Below are 16,396 nucleotides of genomic sequence, written 5' to 3'. Positions count from 1 at the left end.
CCAAGACACATTGGTGCATTCCAATTAATTAGAATTCAGATAGTACCAGGTCCTTTCATTCCAGCTTTTTTCATTCTCTCATTTTGAGGCAGAGTCTTAGTCACTCAGGCTAGCCTTGAACCTGTGATTCTCCTGCTTCAGCCTCCCAAGTGGCTAAGATAACAGGCCTATGCCTCCATGCCTGCTTTGGAGAGAACTTTGGGTGATTCTTGTCCTTGACTGGAATGAGTGTCTCCGAGGGCCTGGCTTTCCCATCTGTGGAGAGTTGGGAGTCTCCACTGAGCCCAGAGAGACTTCAAAAATAACTCTGGCTGCTGCTAAAAAACAAGAGCCTCCTGAGACAAATCAGTGTGAGTTCTAGAAACAAGAGTCCATGGGTCACGGTTGGGGAGATAGCTCAGCAGTAGAGCTCTGGCTGCTCTTCTGAGGACCCAAGTTCAGTTCTTTCCTGCCCCTAGACCCTGTCCATCCTCACAAACACAAACCCACACACGCATATAATTAAAAAATAAAGACAAGCCGGGTGGTAGCTATGTACACTTTTAATAGCAGAGGCAGGCAGATCTCTGTGAGTTCAAAGCCAGCCTGGTCTAGAGGCCACACAGATAAATCTTTAAAAGATAAGAGTCCTGAGGTAGCTACAGCACATCCTGGGGCAGGAATCAGCCAGCTATGGTAATGGTGCCAAGCCTGGTCCACAGCTTGTGTTTGAAATAAAGTTTCACTGACACACTCAGACACATTCATTTGGGTGTCATCTGTTGTATTCTTGCAACAGTGTCACAACTGTGTGATTGTGACAGATCCATCTTCATTGGCCCTTTATGAGTGAGATGCCAAGCTTGTTCCCAGGCAGCAGCTTCGGTTTCTACCCAGCTGGTTAGTTAATTCTCAGAACTTGGTAATAATCCTCCCTCTTTCCTCTCTGCCTTCAAAGCCACCTTGTCCCATCACTGTTATCTGGGAGGACAGTCTCATTCACTCACTCATCACCTGTTTCCAGAGGTGAACCTCAAGGCTGAGTCCCCATGTGGACCACAGAGGCTGACACATGCAGGAGCCGAGTGTTTGTTGATTGACTATTCCAGGGGACACTTGAAACAGACACACAGAGATGACTCTCATGGAGCTGAAATTCCCATTTGTAAATCGAACAGTTTAATACTCTCCATGCTCTGTACTGCCACCTCAGTCTAGTTCCAGAACATTCTATCACCTTAGTAGGAGGCTGTTCCCCTGGCCGGGCTGTAGAAAGCCTTTCATCTGCTTGCTGTCTATGCACGTGCCTGTTCTGGATCTCTCTTCCTTCCTTCCTCCTTTTCTTTTTTTCTTTCTTTCCAGACAGGGTTTCTCTGTGTGGCCCTATCTATCCTGGCACTCTATCTGTAGACCAGGCTGGTCTCAAACTTACAGGGATCCACCTGCCTCTGCCACCCCCTGCTAAGATTAAAGGTGTGCACCACCTGGCCTGGACATTTCTTATTAATGGAATCTGATTTTAATCTTTTTTTTTTTTTTTTGAGGCACAGTCACCTTGTGTAGTCCATGCTGGCTTTGAATTTTGTATGCTGAGTCATCAAGATGGCTCTACAGGTAAAGGTGCCTTCCACCAAGCCTGATGACCTGAGTTCAATACCGATGAACCACATGGTAGAAGGAGAGAAGTAACTCTCACCACTTGTCCTCTGACCTCCACACATGCTTGGTGTCATACACACACCCAAAAACCCACCCCCAACTAGCTTACTAAATAAATAAATGTAAAAATAAGTCATTGTCATGTAGCCCAGGTTGGCCTCATACCAGCAATCCTTGCCTCAACTTCCAGAGGGCTGGGATTGCAGGCATGCCCCACCCTGCCTCCAGCCTGCCTGTGGACTTTTGTGTTGTGTGTGTAATGTGTACAAGATTTTGCGGGCACACTCAAGTGGAATCCACAGAAGCTCATCAGCATTATCCTTTGTCAGTGTCCACCTGATTCCTTTGAGATACTGTCTCTCCTTGAACCCAAAGCTCACAGTTTCAGGTAGGCTGACTGGCCATTGAGATCCTGGCATGACATCAGAGAGGTTGGTCTCCAGTCTCCGCAGGCATGGTGTGTAAATACTACTACCACTCACACACACACACACACACACACACACACACACACACACACACACACAAGTGCACATCCCATGTGGGCTTCTGCAAGCTGCCCTGAGCGACTGTCCCATTTGTTGATCTTGACAGCCCATGTCCCTCTGGAACCTGTCGTCCTGAAGCCCCTTGGGGACCCTGATGATCCCTCTTATTCTTTGTTTTGCAGTCATTGAGTGGGAGATCGAGCGGGGTCTCCTGAGCTCAGCACCAGGGGCCCAGGGAGCCACTGTCTTCCTGAGAGATGTACAGGACCTCAGTAAACATATCTTGGATGATTGCTCTCTGAAGATGGTGGATCGGCTGGCAGATGGTTGTCTAGACACCAATGCCCAGAGTCTTCTCCTTGGCCTTAAGGGACGCATACTGGATGCTCAGCCTGGAGTCTTAAAGTCCCACCGACTGCCCTGGAGCCGTGACTTGGTCAACCCGAAGAACAAGGCTCACGCCCGCTACCTGAAGGAGCTGAGCGAGCAGTTTGTGGCCAGGACCACCCATCAGGTCCTGGAGCAATTGCGAGAGCTGGAGTCAGCCAGACAGGAGCTGGGCTGGCTCTACCAGGAGATCTGCCACCACCTCTGGAGGAGTACAGAGTCCACCAGGATCTTCTGTGGCCACCAGGAGCTCCTGGCCCAGCTAGGGCAGCGGCTCAGACAGGATGACAGCCAGCCCCATACTCCATTGGTTCTCTTTGGACCACCAGGCATCGGGAGGACCTCCCTCATGTGCAAGCTCGCTGAGCAGGTACCAGGGCTCCTTGGCCACAAGACTGTGGCCATTCTGAGGCTGTTGGGGACATCAAAGATGAGCCTGGATGCCCGAAGCCTCCTCAGGAGTGTGTGCTTTCAACTGTGCTTGGCCTACGGGCTGCCACTGCCCCCAACCCAGGTCCTGGAGGTCCATGCCAGGATGGGCCACTTCTTCCACACTCTCCTTCACACTGTGTCCTGTAGAAACTTTGAGTCCTTGGTTTTGCTACTGGACTCAGTGGATGATCTGGATTCCATATGCCATTCTTGGAGGGTTTCCTGGCTGCCCCTCAAGTGTCCCCCAAGGGTACACATCATCCTTTCTACATGCTCAGGCCAGCAGGTGTTACACACACTGCAACAGACCCTCAAGGACCCCAGTGCCTACTGGGAAGTGAAGGCCCTGTCTGGGTGTCAGGGACAAGAGCTTATCCAACTGCTATTTGCTGCGGAAAGGAGAACGCTGAGCCCAGCTCAGAGGGACATCCTCTGGGCCAGTCTCCCAGAGTGTGGCCACCCAGGGCGGCTAAGGCTGGCTTTTGAGGAGGCCCGGAAGTGGGTCTCCTTTACTGTGCCTGTGCCCTTGGCCACCACAGTTGAGGAGGCCACACACCAACTCTGCATCCGCTTGGAAGAGACACATGGACAGCTGCTGGTTGCCCATGTGCTGGGTTACATTGTGTCTTCCAGGTAAGTCTGCCTACCTCCTTCCCTCTGTTCCTCCCTCCCTTCCCCCTCCCTCCCTCCTTTTTTGTTGGTTGGGTACTTGTGTATGGTGTGAATATGTAGAGCCACTGGAAGATGTAGTGACCTGCTCTTTAAAATCTCAGAATTATTCCCTTGAGACAGGGTCTCACACTGTCCCTGGAGCCAGCAAGCCCAGCCGGTGTATGACCATACCCACATAGTCACCCCCTTCCTTTCATGCAGGGATTTGGACAGAATCATGCCTTGTGGAGGTTAGGCACATGCTGTAGGCTGAGCCTTGGCCCAGCCCTGTGTGTTGATTTTGTAGCTTGATGCTTTGCTAAAGTTTTTCAGCTCCAGGAGCATCCTGTCTTAGGGTCTTTTACATACACAGTCATGCCCATCTTACACTGCTCTGACTAAGCTTGCAAAGTCTGTTGGGTGTGAGGAGAGTGGCATGCTTGTCTTATTTCTGATTTCAGTTGGCACTTGCACAATGTGGGTTAGTTTGTTGCATGTAGCCATTATCGCCTATTACCTCACAGTTGAGGTGGCTGTCTTTGACTGCCTTGACATGAGGAGTCACCTGAGAGGAAGCCTTAGTGAGGCTGTGCATGTATGTCTATGTCTGCATACACAGGTACACTCTGTGTATGTGTATACTTGAGAAGGCATGTGTATGTGCTTACATGTGTGTGCATGTCTCTGTATGTGCATGTCTTCTGTGTGTGTCTATGTGCATGTCTGTGAGCATGAGCATGCATGTGAGTGTGTGTGTGTGTATGTTTTGGTTGTTTGTTGAAGTAAAAGGACCCGATCAGAACACAGCAGCAGTATTTATGAGCTGGGCCTGGACTGGGTGGAAGGGAGGAGAGCCAGATGAGCATCAACAGTGAGCAGGTAGCGTGGGTGCCTTCAGTCCTCTCTTGCCGGTGACCGTGGCTTCCTTGCCGGGGTGGCCTGGGACTGTCTGCATACAGAGCCCTCCCTCCTTGTGACCAGCATATTTTGTTTGTTTGTTTGTTTTTTGTTTTTTGAGACAGGGTCTTTCTGTATAATCCTGGCTGTTCTGGAACTCACTACAGATCAGGCTGGCCTTGAACTCAGAGAGATCTTCCTGCCTCTGCCTCCCAAGTACTGGGATTAAAGGTGTGTGCCACCACACAACAGTGGTTTGCAAAGAAACAAGAATTTTAAAAAAGATTTATTTATTGTATATATAGTGTTGTGCCCACATGTGTGCCTGCACTCCAGAAGAGGGCACCAGACCTAATTACAGAAGATTGTGAACCTGGTGGTGTGGTGCACACCTTTAATCCCAGCACTCTGGAAGACAGAGACAGGAAGATCTCTGTGAATTTGAGGTCAGCCTGGGCTACATAGTGAGTTCCAAGACAGGCTCCAAAGCTACATAGAGAAACCCTGTCTCAAAAACAAAAACAAAAAAAAACAATCAAAAAAGGTGCACACCACCATGCCTCACTATTCCCTAAGCAAAAGCAGTCTAGGACACCCACACATGGGACTCACAATAAAACAAATCTTGAGGGGGGGAGAGGGAGAGAGAGCCAGACAGAGAGGACTACTGCAAAATATTCAACCCTGGGGGAGTCTTGACGGAATCTGCAGGCACTTTGTCACTTAAGACAGGGCAGGAGCTGACCTTGACATTGGTGAGTGGTGTCCAGGGGCTCTGCCAGTAGTCTAGAGTAAAATGATAGTGTACCTTAGAGAGCTATGTGCACATGTATATTACATATAATTCCATGCAATTCACAAGGAAAGATGACACATCAGTAATTTCATGGCTGGTATGAATTTATCAGTGACATCTTCATGTAGTAGAATATTATAATGTGAGCAATATAAAATGATTAATATGGTATGATGTAGGAACATAACCAAAATTATATTGGTATCATAGTAATAATATTGCTAATATATTTATCATGTTATAATGGTAATAATATACAATTAATTCAACTATTAATATATTTAAACAGTATAACAAATTTTAGGGTTTTTGAGACAGGTTTTCATTATGTATCCCTGGCTGTCCTGGAACTAGCTATGTAGACCAGGTTAACCTTGAACTCAGAAATCCACCTCTCTCTGCATCCCAAGTGCTGGGATTAAAGGTGAGCATCACCAATGCCCTGCCCTTCAGCCCTTTTAAAAAATTTAGAGCTGAGCAGTGGTGTCATACACCTTTAATCCCAGCACTTGAGAGGCAGAGGCAGGCAGAATTCTGTGAGTTCAAGGGCAGCCTGGTCTATAGAGCGAGTTCCAGGACAGGCTCCAAAGCTACACAGAGAAACTTGTCTTGAAAAACAAACAAAAGATTTTTTTTTAGCCCAGGCTGTCTTGAAACTCATTATGTAGCTCTAAATTCTCCTGCCTCCACTTCCCCAGTGCTGGGATGACGGAGGTGCGCCACCATGCCTGACTGAGACCCCCCTGAGCCTGGAGAGTGGCCTGTGCAGGGCTCTGCAGATGTTGTGAAAGGGAGTTGGCTGCAGTGGTCTGCACGGGGTCCCTGATAGAAGCAGGTTTCTGAGCGTCCCCCTCACAGGGCTGTCACAGGGTGTTGTGCGCCTTGCTATACAGGTACGGCCTGTCGGAGGCGGAGCTGAAAGATGTGCTGTCTTTGGATGACGAGGTCCTGCAGGCTGTATACCAGGACTGGACACCGCCCAGCAAGGAGCTCCTGCGTTTTCCACCTCTACTGTGGGTGCGGCTCCGCCGGGACCTGGCACACTGCTTGACCAGGAGGCCTGTGGATGGCTGCACACTGCTGGCCATCGCGAACAGGTAAACCCTGACAGCAAAGGCTCACAGCCAAATCCTTGGCTTCCTGTTCTGGGGTAGTCATGCAGTCTAGCACAAACCAATCCCAGTGGGAACCCTACACACCTAATCTGTTTGTTGTGTGAGAATGTTTCAGTGTTATGTGTAGTTCTGTGGGATTCTAGGCAGGGGCTCCATCCCGGATCCACAGGCCCTTAGACTTTTTATCACTGTGTGTGTGTGTGTGTGTGTGGAGAGAGCGAGCACGTGTGTGTAAATGTGGTGCCTTCACTTCTGTGTGCATTTGTGAAGGACAGAGGTTGGCCTCAGGTTTGTATTTGGAGGTAGGGCCTCTCACTGAACTTGAAGGTGGCCAGTTCGGTCACACTGGCAGTACAATAGCACCCTGCTGTCTCTGTCCCTCTCTAGCACCAGGGTTACAGGCGCTTCCCACCTTGAAAGGGTTTTCCATGTGCGCTGGGGGTCTGAACTCAGGTCCTCGTGCTTGCACAGTAAGCACTTTACCCACTGAGCCGCCTTCTCTGCCTCTTTTCACCTTTTGGTTTGCCATGATGTCTTAAGTTGCCAGTTTAGTCTTGAGCTCCCGATTCAGCCTGGCCACACTTGACTTCAACTTGTGGTCCTCCTGCTACGATGATGGTCTTGTGCCACCTACTACACCAGATCAAAGGTTCTTTTTTTGCATTTATTTATTACTTCTGTACTCGTGTAGGTGTGGGTGTGTACCATGGTGTGTGTGTGTAAGTCAGAGGACAACTTGTGTGAATCAGTTTTTGCCTTCTGTGATGGAAGTGACAGGGATCAAACTGAGATCATGAGGCTGGGCAGCAAGCACCTGTATCCACTGAACCATTTCATACATCCCCCCCAACAGCAAAACTTTTTAAGAGAAAGAAAGAAAAAAGAAGGGCCGTTTTAGAGATTGGCATTAAGTGACAACAGGACATGGTATGGACAGTCTCCAAACTTGTACTATCCCTGGGGTCATCAGTCTGGGCCCTTTCTCCACAGGCAGCTGTCTAAGGTGATCCGGGTTCGATACCTGTCTGGGCCTGAGAAATCTAAGAGACATAGTGTGCTAGCTGAATTCTTCTCTGGAGCCTGGAGTCAGGGCACCAAGAAACTTATCACCCTGCCACTTGTGGGGAAGCCACTGAACCTGGACCGAAAGGTGAAGTCCCTGCCCACTCCGTTCCCAGAGCCACACCCTGACATGACTGTTCTTTTCCTTATCTCCCTCTCAAAACACCCCACTTCAGTTCTCATCTTCAGCGACAAGGTGACCCTTCATTCCCAGGATGTAATTCTAGGTGCAGGGCTCAGTATACATGGTGTGTGTGTGTGTGTACTGTTTTGCATTAAGTATTAATGGCCTTCTTGCCATTGATGAGGATAAAATCAAAATGTCAATCGGCTCAGGTGACCCTCCTGTCTCCTCCTGAGTATTGGTAACTGCAGATGAGTTTCATAGTGCCTGACAATGCCACTGCTTCGACATATTTTACCAGACTCCTACTCATCTTCCGAGGCCTAGTTCCAATGTCCCAGATTTAGCAGAACTTTTCCATTTTCCTGCTGTGCCTCATCCTTGAACTGCTCAAGGCCCAGGTCCCTCCATCTGGCCCAGCCTGGCTGTAGGAGTTGATGGGTATCTCTTTTTGCCACTATGTCCCTGTCCCCTCCAGCACCATCTGGTGCCAGCCTGGCCAGTATTTGTGGAGGAAGGAAAACACACGAATTCAAGCCCAAGCTGATGCCCTTCCCCACTTCCATTAGGTGGCTTCGCAGCCACTGTGGTTCTCAGGCACAGTGGCCAACTGGAGGAAGCTGACAGAACTGCCTTTCCATCTACTGCATGCAGGCCACATGGAGGAGCTGAAGCAGGAGGTGCTGGGTAAGGGTTACCATGACAGAGGTCACAAGGGCCTTAGACACCCCCCATCCACCCATCCATCTACACATCCATCCACCCACCCACCCATCTACCCATCCATTCATCCACCCACCCATTTACCCATCCATCCACCCACCCATCCATCCACCCACCCATTCATCCACCCATCCACCCATCTACCTGTCCATCCACCCACCCATCCATCTACCCATCCATCCATCTACCTGTCCATCCACCCACCAATCCATCTACCCATCCACCCACCCACCCACTCATCTACCTATCCATCCACCCACTCACCCATCTACCCATTCATCCATCCATCCACCCATCCATCCACCACCCACCCATTTACCCATCCATCCACCCACCCACCCATCTACCCATCCATCCATCCACCCACCCATTTACCCATCCATCCACCCACCCATTCATCCACCACCCACCCATCTACCCATCCACCCACCCACCCATCCATCTATCCATCCATCCACCCACCCATCCATCTACCCATCCATCCACCACCCACCCATCTACCCATCTATCCACCCACCCACCCATCTACCCATCCATCCATCCACCCACCCAACCATCCACTATCCATCCATTAATCCACTCACCCATCCATCTATCCATCTACCCATCCACCATCTATCCATATATCCACCCATTCATCTATCCACTGAACTATTCATACATCCATACATGTTATTCTCAAGGGCTAGTCTTCATTTGAGAAGATGGACAGATGGATGAATGAATAGAAAGCTGGCCAAATGGATGAATGAATGAGAGGTAGAGAGGTGGAAGGATGGGCAAATGGAAGTTGGTACAGAAGGGAAAATTACAGAGTAACAGTGTGTCTGATAAATGAATAGATAAATGGACATGTAGATGGATGGATATAGAGGGAGATGGATAGGTAGATAGATAGATAGATGTGTAGATAGATAGGTATACAGGTACATAAATAAATGGGTGGACCCATAAATGGATTGATGGAATGATAGAAGGGTGTATTACGTGTATGTATTGATGAATAGATGGATGGATGAGTATGTTGGTAGATAGATGAGTGTATGAATGGGTAGACGAATATAAGAATGGATGGACTGGTAGATGGATGGAAGGACAGACTGATGGATAGGTGGGTGGCCGGGTGAACAGATCGATAGGTGGATGGGTGCTTGTCTACATATCTATTCCATCCATTTCCCCCCACCTACCACCCGTACCTATGATTTTCAAAGGACAGTCTTCCTTTGGGAGACACTTGGCAAATCCTGGGGACATTTCTGAGAGTCATACTTATAGGTAGAAATGTCAGCAGCAGCTGGGGTGGAGGCCAGGTCATGTTCTATCAATCACAGCTCAGCGCCCACCAAAGAAACTATCATCCTCAGTGCCAGATTTTCTGAGTTTAAGAACCCCAGGGAGAAAGGGAGGCCATTCTTGAACCTCAGAATGAGCCAGCAGGAAGCACTGGCTCATTGTCTTTGTCTCCACAGGGAACATGGACTGGATCTCCTGCCGGGGTATCTCTGGGGGCATTGAGGACCTGCTGGATGACTTTGACATGTGTGCCTCTCACATGGACTCTCCTGAGGTTGGTATGGTCAGAGAAGCCCTCCAGCTGTGCCGTCCTGCTGTAGAGCTCCGGGGCATGGGTGAGTGTCCTGGCCTGACAGAAGGGTATGCTCTGCACTGCTCTCCAGAAACTTGAGAAACCCATTTTTCCCAGGGAACTATAAAGTTGATTTTTCTACCAACCTACACCTCCATCTCTCAATCATTCACTCATCCATCCATCCGTCTCTCCATCCACCCATCTACCTATCAATCCTCCCACCATCATTCACCCACCCACCCACCTACCCTCCCATCCATCTACCCACTACCAATCTATCTATCCATCCATCCATCTGCCATCCACCCATTGATTATCCATCCACCCATCCATTCATCCATCCTCCCAACCATCTGTATGTGTCTCTCTATCCACCCAATGTGTCACTTGCTTGTCTAATTTCATGACATCTCTTACAGTACTAACCTGTAGAATTTGGAATGCAGGCAGGAAGAACTTTGGAACAAATCCTGAAAAACCAATGCTGTCTCTCCCTCTGGACCCACATTTTCCCTTAGACAAGTCCAGACAGGAAGTATTTCAGGGGAATAAAGAGAATTGTGCCCAAACTTAAGTGACAGGAGATAAAAATGAGTCCCATGAACTTTTTTGTGGTTGTTCAAGACAGGGTTCCCCTGTGTGGCCCTGGCTGTCCTGGAACTCCCTCTGTAGACCAGGCTGACCTCAAACCCGCAGAGATCCACCTGCCTCTGCCTCCTGAGTACTGGGATTAAAGGCATGCACCACTACTGCCCCATAGATTTTTAATTGATGAAATTCAGAAGATGAGAATAATCACAGAGGTCAGGAGGATGGACCAGTCTCAAAGGTCAGGAACATGGCTCAGTCAGCAAAGTACCTGTCATGAGAACTGAAGGACTTGACTTCAGATCCCCAGAACTCATGTAAAAATCCAGGTGTGGTGCTGCACATCTGCAATTCTAGTGCTGGGGGTGGAGTGGAGGCAGGAGGATCACTGGGTCTTGCTGGCCAGCTACTCCAGTTGAACCCTTGAGTTCCAGGGTCAGTGAGATCCTGATACCAAAGCTAAAGCGGAGAGTGATCAAGGAAAGACACCTGATGGTGGTGACCTCTGGCACCACACACATGCATACATGTGAGCATGCACATACATGAGCATGCAAATGAACATGTGGGTATACACACACAAATTGCACATATACATACATGAACATACACATACTCAAGACACATGAGCATGCATACACAAGGGAATGCAAACACAAACACATGAGCATGCACACACAAGCTGCACACATGCATACATGAACATGCACACACACAAGACACATATGAGCATGCACACACATGGGAATGACCATACACACAGAGGTATGCACACATGACATATGAAGATACACACACGAGCATACATACACAGAATAATCACTGTAGGCAGATGGGGCAGATGAACCTGTTTTCCCAGAACACAGGAAACTGAGGTTGGAAAATTATTACAAGTTCAGTGCTAGCCTGGACTACATAATGAGTTCCAGGCCAGTGTGTGTGAGATCCAGCTTCAACAATCCACACACATGTATGCACACAAAGGAGAAAGCACATACTCTAAGAAGATTGTTTTTCCTTCCTTTCAAGACAGAGTCTCACTGTGTAATTCAAGCTGATCTCAAAGCTCCTGTCTCAGTCTTGTGAATACAGGCTGAGCCACTATGTGCACCTTTATAAAAATTACTCCTTCATCTGGGCTTGAAGGATATTGAAGGCTTGTCAGTTGGTCCTTCAGATGGTGTCTTGTTTTATGTGTTACCTTTTATTTACTCAAGTACATTTATATTTTTATGTTATGTGAGTGTGTGTGTGCCACACTGCACATGTGAAGATCAGAGGACAAAGTTGCAGGATTCTGTTCTCTCCTTCTGTCATGTGTGGCCTGGTTGACCTTTGTCTGCTGAGCCATCGTGCCTGCCCCAATATAGCATTTTATTTGAAAGTAAAATTGGGGGTGGGAGCTGAGGTTGAGCTTGGCACTGGAGTCCCAGGCTACAGCTTCAACACTGGAGGTTCCCAGAGGAACGCCCAACCTTCCACCTGATTCAACAGGAGACACGCTGGACAGCAAGTCTGTACATTGGCGTATACCTGGCATCTCAGTACTGGGGAGACTGAGGCAGGAGGGCCAGGAGTTCAGAGCCATCTTCAGCTAACTTCAAAGCTAGAAAGTACAAGGTCAGCCTAAGCTACATGAGAGTCTGTCTCAAAAGAAAAACAAAAACTGACAGAACCAGGTATGGTGGTGCACACCTTCAATCCCAGCAACTGGGAGGCAGAGGCAGGCAGATGAACTGCTATGCGTTCAAAGCCAGCCTGGTCCACATAGAGAATCCCAGGACAATTGAGCTACGCAGGACACCCTATCTCAAACAAAGGAACCATGACAACAACAAAACACCCAAACAAACAAAGAAGTGGCAGTGAACACAGATGTAGACTTTGTCTTCAGTGTGGCACACCAGGGACAAATCCATCAGTCTGGTGATGGGAAGACTGCCCCAGTGAGGTGTTCAAGGGGAGGAACAAAAGAAAGCTGAGCCTCCCTGGTGCAGTGGGGCCTGTCTGACTGTCTCAGGTCCAGTTCTGCAGGATCCTGTTGGCACCAGGGCAGCCGAATGCCACAGGGCACTGTGTTCCTGAAACTTGAGGTAACCCCAAAGCAAGAATAAATCAGAAGAGTGGAGATGGAGGTGCAGGCCTGTCATCCCAACCCCCTGGAGATGGAGGAAATCATGAGTTCAAGGTCTGCCTCAGTTACGTAAGACCCTATGACAAAAGACAAGAGGGGGGGGTGGAGAAAGGGAAGAAGACCACAAGGAGGAAAAACATAGGTCCTCGGGCATGACTCAGTAAAGTGTTCACTATACAAGCCTGAGAACCTGAGTTCAGATCCCCAGCCCCACTTCAAAGCTCTGTGCTGCAGTATGCACCGACAGCCACAGTTAGGGGTAATCAGGCAGGTCCCAGTCTCAAGGAATGTGTGAGTTTAGTTCGGTGAGAGATCTCACCTCAGAAAGTAAAGCTGAGGGACCACCTCCATGGCTCAGCAAATAAAGACACTTGCTGCCAAGCCTGACAACCTGAGTTCAATCCTAGGACCCATATGGTAGGAGGAGAGAAGTGATTTCCACAGGTTATCCTCTGACCTCCTCATATGCACCAGAATATATGTGAGCATGTGAGTGTGTGTGTGTGCACTCATACACAAAGGAAGAAATGAAATGAAATTTAAAGAATTAAACTGTTAAACAATTCAAAGAAAAGGTGGGTGGGGTTTTTGTTTTTGTTTTTGTTTTTGTTTTTGGAGGCAAGCTGTCCTGGAACTAACTCTGTAGATGAGGCTGGCCTAGAACTGAGAGATCCACTCTGCTCTGTAGTGCTGGGTTTAAAGGTGTGTGCCACTGTGGCCCCATAAGTTTTTGAAAGTATTTAATCTTAGGGTTTGTCAAGTCATACCTCTGTGTGCATCCTATGTGTTGTTCTTTTGCTGCAGCTAATGCCTAAGAAACACAAACACGAGACTCAGTGCCCACGTGGAGTTTATTGAGAGAGGGGAGAGAAAGAGGGGATAGCTGGTGGCCAACCGAAAGGAGGGGGGAGCAAGAGAGAGCAAGAGAGAGGTGTGCTTTGCGTGCTTTGCGAGCTTGCTTTAAAAGGAGGGCTTTGCGCATGCAAGTCCTCTGGCAGTCAGGTAAAGCTTGAGCCGCCAGGTAAGGCTGACTTAGCGATGACATGGCCATGATCGTCCCGCCCATCATCGGGGGGTGGGGTTCAGCTGGCTGCTAGTTCCTAACACTATGGATGTGTTAGATTGGTGTGTCCAGTGGGTGTCTTTGACCTCTGTGAGCTCTGTGAGTCTGATGTGTGTGCCTGATGGTGTTTGTCTGATGGTGCTGTGGTGTGTGTGTGTTATGTGTGTGTGTGTCTGATATGTGTGTCTGATGTGTGGGTGTTTCTGATAGGTGAGCCCAACGAGTGCATCATCTTTGATGGATGTGGAGCTCCAGAGATCTCTGACTGTCTCTACCTCCTGGTTATAGTGTGCACCTCCTCCAGGCTGGGCTTTTGCCAAGGTGCTGGGATCAAACTTAAACCCCCACGTTTGTAAGGCCAGCAGTTCATCAGTGGGCATTGTCACCTGCTTAGACACTCTGTGACATTAGGAACCATTCCCACCCTCCTTCCACACTGTGACTGATCCCTATGATACCCTTGGTCATCATCACCTGCCCAGGTCCTGCCTCCTCCTCCTGAGCTGCTTTCTACCTCTGAGAACCTGAAGGCTCTACACACTCCCTGTAAATTGTTTGAGGCAGAATCTCATGTGTCCAAGGCTGGCTTTGAACTCTGTGCAGTGAAGATGACCCTGCATTCCTAATCCTCCTGCTGTGTACACCACTGCTTGTTCACTTGGTGCTGGGCTGGAATCCAGGGCTTTGTACATTCTAGGGGAGTGCTCTACCTTCTGAGCCACCCCCCCAACACACACACACACACACACACACACACACACACACACACACACACACACACACACACACACACACACACGCTCAGCAAGATCTTTGCAAAAGCTCCTTCATTTACAGCTCCAGGTTCCCCCAGGGTGGGGGCAGTGCGGTAAAGAATATTACCACCAGAGGGCGGTACAGCAGCATGTGTTCCCAGAGCACTTCCCTATCTACCTTGAGCATGGCCACCTAGTAGGAATAGGAATGCCCCCCCCCCCCCCAGCCAATGCTGCAGGAACCAGTGTGGCTTTCACAGAGCCATTTCTGATACTCCATTTTAATTCATTTTTCTAAGTTTCTGCAGGTGCCCATGCCGGGTAGAGAAGTTGGATCCCTGAAGTTTAGGTTACAGGTGGATGTGAGCCCCTTGATTGTGGATGCATGTTCAAAACCAAGGAGAATTCTCCCCAGTCTTCTCCATTTCAGAAATGTTCTGTTTGTGTGTGCCCATGTGGTTAGATACTCATGTGTGGGAAGTCAGAGGACAGCTTGAGGGAGTTGGCTTTCTCCTGGGTCCTGGTTATGGAACTCAGGTCATCAGGCTTGTTAGCAAACACATTTATCCACTGATAAACTCTAGTTTCTGTTCTTTTTCAGCCAGGGACATGCTATTCAGCTGAGCCTGGCTTTGAGCTCTTAATCCTGCTGTTTGAGCCTCCAGAGAGATGGATACCAGGCATGTGCCACTACACTGAACAGAAGTGCCCATTCAGTGGCTGTGCTGTGCAATGGCCAGACAGATGACATGCAATTTCCCGGCAAATTAAAGAGCAGGGAGGAGGCTGAGGGCTGCCAAATGGGCTGGAGAGACAACTTACTCAACAGCCTGGGGTGGTGGGACTGGACTGGACAGGGAATGAATTTGACAGAGGTGGCATTTGAAAGCTGGACACACTTTACCCATCTACTGAGCCTCCCACCCTCCTTGTCTTTCCTCTTCCATCTGTCTGTCTATCTACCCTTCCAGTCTTCCCTCCAACCTTTACCAATCTCTCCATCCATCAGCCTGCTCATTTGTCCGTCAGTCTGTCCATTCATCCGTCAGCTCCCACCCTCACATTCATATGTTTTCCCACCCACCACCCATCTTTCCATCCCTCCTTGAATCCATCCATCCACCTACCTTCCATCCATCAGTGTACCCACACCCACCAATCCAGCCATCATCCCCCTTCCTTCCCACACCCACTCACCCATGCACCTGAATCTCAGCTACTTAGGGAGCTGCAGAGAAAGGCCCTCTTGAGCCCAGGAGTCAAAGCTAATCTGGGCAATAACAAAATGAGTTAATAATTAGTTAACTCACTGATGGAGAAGTGCCCTTTGGAGGAAAATGAGAAAGGCTCAGGAAGAGCTCAAGGCAGAGGAGACATGGACAGCTGGTGGCTACCCTGTGTGCTGGAGGCAGGGGGATGGATGGACACAGTGAGGCAGGAGGGTGGCAGGGCCTACAGCTGAGGTGTCCCAGCTTCTCTTCTGCGGTCCTGTAGGAATTGGGGCTCATGAGGTGTGGAGGTTCGGCAGGAGGTGACACCTCTTTTTTATCACAGAGAACAGCGTGCTGTACAGCGAGCTCCTGGCCAGGCTCCTCTTCTTTGCCAAATCCCATCCAGTGGTGATTGGACAGCTGTGCCAACAAGCCCAGAGCTGGTTCCGTGCCTGCCCACACCCAATGCTGGTGCCCCTAGCAGGGTTCCTACAACCCCCTGGGGGACGACTTCAAGCCACTCTCACTGGATGTCACAAAGGTGAGTGTCCCCAACATCACAAAACCACACCAGCTCACTCTGTACTCAGGGGTCCAGATGCCAGATATTTGGAACTGCTCTCTGGGGCTCCCCTCTGCCAGACAGGAGGCCCCAAGGCACCATTGTTATGACTAGGCTTCTCTGTCCTGGGGGGCTGCAGATTACTACTGTAAATGCTATTCATGACCCTGGAGTTGGCA

At 49.3% G+C, this 16,396-nt stretch overlaps 1 protein-coding gene across 1 annotated transcript in view; it reads left to right on the top strand.

The window, feature by feature from the left end:
* The window catches only part of Nwd1 (NACHT and WD repeat domain containing 1), a 57,342-nt gene that overhangs the window by 14,415 nt on the left and 26,531 nt on the right, over nt 1–16,396 (top strand). Inside the window, exons 5-10 of the mRNA XM_051178181.1 lie at nt 2,309–3,578; nt 6,183–6,386; nt 7,395–7,554; nt 8,160–8,277; nt 9,786–9,944; nt 15,999–16,196. Coding sequence (XP_051034138.1) covers nt 2,309–3,578; nt 6,183–6,386; nt 7,395–7,554; nt 8,160–8,277; nt 9,786–9,944; nt 15,999–16,196 — 2,109 coding nt within the window. The remainder of the gene's footprint in view (nt 1–2,308; nt 3,579–6,182; nt 6,387–7,394; nt 7,555–8,159; nt 8,278–9,785; nt 9,945–15,998; nt 16,197–16,396) is intronic.

Source organism: Phodopus roborovskii, unplaced genomic scaffold (genome assembly GCF_943737965.1).
Source record: "Phodopus roborovskii unplaced genomic scaffold, PHOROB, whole genome shotgun sequence".
NCBI classification, from domain to species: domain Eukaryota; kingdom Metazoa; phylum Chordata; class Mammalia; order Rodentia; family Cricetidae; genus Phodopus; species Phodopus roborovskii.
The sequence above is the reverse complement of the archived record's forward strand: the minus strand, read 5'-3'. Positions and strand labels throughout refer to the sequence as shown.